At 42.0% G+C, this 5,434-nt stretch overlaps 1 protein-coding gene across 1 annotated transcript in view; it reads right to left on the bottom strand.

Moving 5' to 3' along the window:
* dcc (DCC netrin 1 receptor) overlaps positions 1-5,434 on the bottom strand; it is a gene marked incomplete in the record, with an annotated part of 396,097 nt that overhangs the window by 91,697 nt on the left and 298,966 nt on the right. The window contains 3 exon segments of the mRNA XM_032540171.1: positions 50-166; positions 489-712; positions 2,603-2,765. Coding sequence (XP_032396062.1) covers positions 50-166; positions 489-712; positions 2,603-2,765 — 504 coding nt within the window.

Raw genomic sequence — 5,434 nt, 5'->3', positions numbered from 1 at the left:
ACACACACACACACACACACACACACACACACACAGTTGTGTGACTTACGTGTGTTGCTCGGCTGCGAGTCCATAGGAATCATCATTTTCCCCCGTGTCCCCCTCCTGGCAGCCAGGGAGCGCTCCAGAGTGGAGATACTGCTGGACGCCTCGTCACCATCCGCCCCTGGAAAAAGTTAAAAAAAAATAAAAATAAAAGTCCCATTATAATTCACATCATTATTACCATATCTGTGACTAAAACGTCGGAAAAACTAGTGCAGACAATAAATACATAACTTAAAAAGCTTTAACTTCTTCAGAAAACTTGCTAAAGAAGTCCAACTACAATCATTAGATGTGAGAAAAGTCTTTAAGTTACATTCATTCGGCTAAGGTGCTGCACCTAAACCTTCTAATGAACTTGATAAAAAATAAAACTGTATTACAAGTGGAATTTTAAAGAAGTGGATGAAAAAAAAGGAATTGGCTCAGCACCCATCCTGTACCTGAGTGGCTGCTCTTGCTGCCCATCTGGCTCTCTGATTGGCTGTGTGCGACCTGGGGGAGGTCTTGGCAGGACTGGGTGGGCGAATTGCGTCCGGACGGGGCAACGCTGGGAGCTTTCTCCATGTTCTTCATCTCCATCTCCTCGTGATGGATCCACAGGTCCGGCGGGCGCAGGTCCTTCTGGCTGCCCTTCCTCTTACTGGCGCTGTGGCTCGCCCGCTTCCTGCACAGAGGACCAGTCAGGTCAAGAATAGAAGGGCTCAGCACAGACCTAGGAGGGTCCGGGGACATTCCTTTTCCATTTTACAGCAGATATATGCACTATTGCTGCCATGAGATAATAAGAATGCCTTTATGAAAACGTAATAGGAAGGGAAAGAAATCCTCTTTTGCAAACCATTCCAGTGAATTTGGGGCGTTAAATAAAAAACAGAAGACAGTGATTTGCAAATCCTTTTCAAAGACAAAGATATTTAATGTTCAAACTGAGAAATTGTACTGTTTTTTTTTTGCAAATGTTCACTTATTTTGTATTTGATGTCTGCAACACGTTTCAAAAAAGCCTGGACAGGTTCACGTTTACCGCTGTGTTACATCCCCTTTCCTTTTAACACTGACAAAGTGAGGAGATTAATTGTGGAAGCTTTGTAGGGGGAGTTCTTTAACTTTCTTGCTTGAGTGGCTCAGCAGTCCTTTATTTTGCATTTTATACTGGCCACACATTTTCAATGGGAGACAAGTCCAGACTGCAGGCAAGCCAGTCTAGTACCTGCACTCTTTTAGCCAGGCTGTCTGGCATTGTATTGCTGAAATGAGCAGAGACGTCCCAGATGAATGTTGCTCCTAAACCTGTATGTTACTTTCTGGATTAATGGTGCCTTCACAGGAGTTACCCATGCCACGGGCACTACCTCACACCATCACAGATGCTGGCTTTTGAACTTTGCACTGATAACAATCTGGGTGGTCCTTTTCCTTTTTGGCCGCGAGAGCACAATTTGAATTTAAAGCGAGTTACTCTGGCATCGAGCCATGCTGCTCATTAACTATGCCCTTGTGGCCGAGCTGTACCAATCACATCGATGTATCTGATGTTCTTAATTTTTTTTACATTTGTGTCCCTTTTTTTCAATGTTTGTCCCTTTTTTTTAATGTTTTCAACACTACGTAACACTAACTTATTAACTAAACTTTCACAGTTATTTTTGGAATTTATGGTCAATAAACCTATTTTATAGGCAATTATACCTAATGTTTTAGTTAAAAAAGCAGAAATTTGGAATCATTTAGACTAAAATTAAAGAAAAGTGTCTTGATGGATAATCACAGACTGGAACATGTCAACTTTTACTCAATACTATTTCAAAAACACTTCAATTTGTTTTTTAAAATGCTTTAAAATTGAATAAGACCCAAAATTAATTAAAGTAGAGATTTGTACTTGGCAAAGAGCGTTGTGTGGAATCAATCATGTTATTTTGGGGAATTAAAAAGAACACTGATATAGGAAAACGGGTCAATTTGACCCGGGGACAACACAAAGATACATGACGACTTATACTCAAGTAATGCTCTAAAGGGAGATGTTTTTTTACAGTGTGTTCTGGGGACAGGCAGCTAGCAGATAGTGAGGAGATGTTTTTTACAGTGTGTTCAGGGGACAGGCAGCTAGCAGATAGAGAGGAGATGTTTTTTACAGTGTGTTCAGGGGACAGGCAGCTAGCAGATAGTGAGAGATGTTTTTTACAGTGTGTTCTGGGACAGGCAGCTAGCAGATAGAGGGAGATGTTTTTTACAGTGGTGTTCAGGGGACAGGCAGCTAGCAGATAGTGAGGAGATGTTTTTTACAGTGTGTTCTGGGGACAGGCAGCTAGCAGATAGTGAGGAGATGTTTTTTACAGTGTGTTCTGGGGACAGGCAGCTAGCAGATAGTGAGGAGATGTTTTATAGTGTGTTCAGGGGACAGGCAGCTAGTGGATAGTGAGACGTTTCTTGTATGTGACAAAAAATGTGGTAACCTAAAAAACATGTGACATGTCTTAGAGCACCTTTTGAGAAGAAAGAAATGAAACCTTGTGTGGTAACCACCCCACAGATTGATGAAACATCTTACTTCCTCTGCTGGGCCGAGGAGCGCCGCGTGCAGATCAGCGCCACGATGATGGCCACCACCACGGTGACGGCTCCCACGGAAACCACGATGATGACCAGCAGGTTACTATTCTTCTGAGGCGTGGCGCTGCCGTGGGGCGGGCGCATCTGACCAATGGGAGACTCTGAATAACATCAAGAAAACAAAAAGTGGAGGGAAGAAAATATTAAACACGCCACACAACGTGGAGTTGGTCTTAAGATTTACACTCATGCAACATTTTCAAAGAAAAGATTTCTCTTAGTTAATAGTATGTATATAATTAATATTTCTTTCTTTCTTTACATAAAGACACACAGCTACAAAATAAAAGCGAACAGAATCAAACCCCAAGTGGACTGAAACACTGCCGTACCAATCAATACACAATGTTTGTGTGTGTGTGTGTGTGTGTGTGTGTGTTTGCATGCGTGCGTGACTAAGTGAATGACAGGTGTAAAGGGAGAAAAGGAATTGATGACACGCTCTGTCATTCATTAACCCGACCTTGGAGCTGGACAGAGAGAGAGAGAGAGAGAGAGAGAGACAGAGAGAGAGAGAGAGAGTGAGAGAGAGAGAGAAAATATGGAAGAGGATGAGAATGACTTCTAGATGGAAAGGAAAGGGAAGTGCTTTAAAGAGAGAGAAAGAGAGAGCGGAAGAAGAGGAAGAAGTTGCGGTGTGAGTGGATGATAGAGAGAGGGGCAAGAGAAAGACATAGGCGGGTGAAAGAAAGAGAAAGGGAGGAGAGAGGTAAGCAATGGAGGAAAGACAGATTAGGAAAAACATGTGTGAGAGAGGCACTCAACCTCTTTCACCTTCTCTCTCTCATTCTCTCTCCATTCGGTCGTCTCTCTCAATGAAAACCACAATCCATCACAGCCCAGAGCCGCAGCACCGGCACCGCAATATTCACTTTCTTTTGAAACTTACATTTCATCATCTTCCTCCTTTTTGTTTGAATTTACAAAAGTCTTCCATGTGATTTCAAACAGAAATCCTTCGGCTGACTTTGTTCCAGGTGTTAGATGCTGTTGAGTAAAGGTCAAGGAGGTAATTAAATCCAAAGGTTTCTACCTCGGGGGGGGGGGGGGGGGGGGGGGGGAATGGAGACCAGACTTAGACTAGACTTAGACTTCTCTTTATCAATTTTTTGGGGATGACTCCAGCAAGGAAATTGAAATTTCCAGCATCCGTTTTCAGAAAAAAAAAAAAATCCATTATAGAGAGTAAGAAGACAGTATAAAGATAACAATAATAAAAATAAAACCTTTGGCTACAAAATGTTGAGATATCAGTACGTGACTGTAGTGGAAAAAATATTCAGATCCTGTATATGTAACTTTCAGTTACAGATTGTTACAGATGAATTATTATTGGTGTTGCATACGGTAACTTAGCCTACTTTGGATGCATCGCGAGCTAAACTGGGTATCACTAGCTTTGGTTCCATCCACAAAAAAAAAAATGCCTTACGGAAACAGTAAAATTCAATTGAATTTCATGAATATCGACACAAAGGACATACGTTCGCTCTCATCGGATTTTGATTGGTAAACGGCGATGGCAACGTTATTTGCCGAATAAATAATGAATTGCGATAAAGTTGAAGTTCACACACCTGTTGAAGGGCAGAATTGCACAAATTACGCAAATGTGCTTTCAGATGCAAAGACCATCTACTATAACCTAGTACAATTGACGGTCATCCCTTTCTATTGACTAAACCCCTGCAGCCTTCAGCGCGGGGGTCTTATCGCGGGACAGGAGTCCCATCTATTGTGCCAGTCACCCGTAACACAAGGTGCGCTCTGGAATTACGCAGCGAGATCCCAAGGGCCTCATCCACTCCAGGTAGCATAATCCTCATCAGTGTAATACCAAGAAGCGTGTTACAATTGTGCTCTACAAACTAGCCAGTTTGTAGAGCACAATTGTAACACGCTTCTTGGTTGGAACCGTAGGGCCATGGCTCGTCTGGGTCAAGGGACGGGCCAATAAAATCAAGGTCATATCCGACAACGCTTCAACCAAGGGGTTTCCGTGAAGTGTCCCTAAACCGCAGGCTTCCAGAACAGTTCGGAAATCTCTCATTCCCGCACCCAAGGCCGCCTCCGTTGTCGTCGGGCATTTACCTGCATCTGCACTATCATGGCAATGGCATCGGGGTTTTCTTATCATAGCTTCATATGTCACCATCAGCTGGCACATAAGCACGATTACAACTTGTGCAATATGAATCATTCATAGGTTGATGTCACAATCCATTTTGTTAATTCGGTTGCTTGTTCCATGTGTCATGTGTTTGACTATGTAAAGTTGGACAGTATGTTCCTATTTATTTCTGTAGCCTCTTGGCCAGGTCATGTTTGTAAATGAGAATTGGTTCTCAAACAGTTTACCTGGATAAATAAAGGTTAAATAAAAAAATCAAAAAAATCAATTTTGTCTGGCAAAACTCTGTTGAATGTTGAGCGATTCGGTGCGAAAATGAGTAGACACACCTTAAAATGTCTCAAATCAAATTCAATATACCAATTTGATCGCAAAACAGCATGTTACGTCATTTTGTACAGGTTTTTATTTGCTTTAAAGCAAAAAAATAACACTTTCTTCAGCTTTATTCGCACACATTTTTTGATTGGAAGTGGATGGAAACTAAGTTTCTGTCACTGTGTCACGAGCCAAATCAACAGGAGTAACCAACGTAATAATAACTTAGATTAAAGGTGCCCTGCCGCACGTATTTCATGACTTTGTGGTAATGAAGTTCTACCTCGGACTCTGTAACTTGGTTACCTTGGTTACCTTGTT

This window comes from Etheostoma spectabile, chromosome 16, assembly GCF_008692095.1.
Source record: "Etheostoma spectabile isolate EspeVRDwgs_2016 chromosome 16, UIUC_Espe_1.0, whole genome shotgun sequence".
Lineage (NCBI taxonomy): Eukaryota > Metazoa > Chordata > Actinopteri > Perciformes > Percidae > Etheostoma > Etheostoma spectabile.
This window is presented reverse-complemented; position numbering and strand designations above follow the sequence as displayed.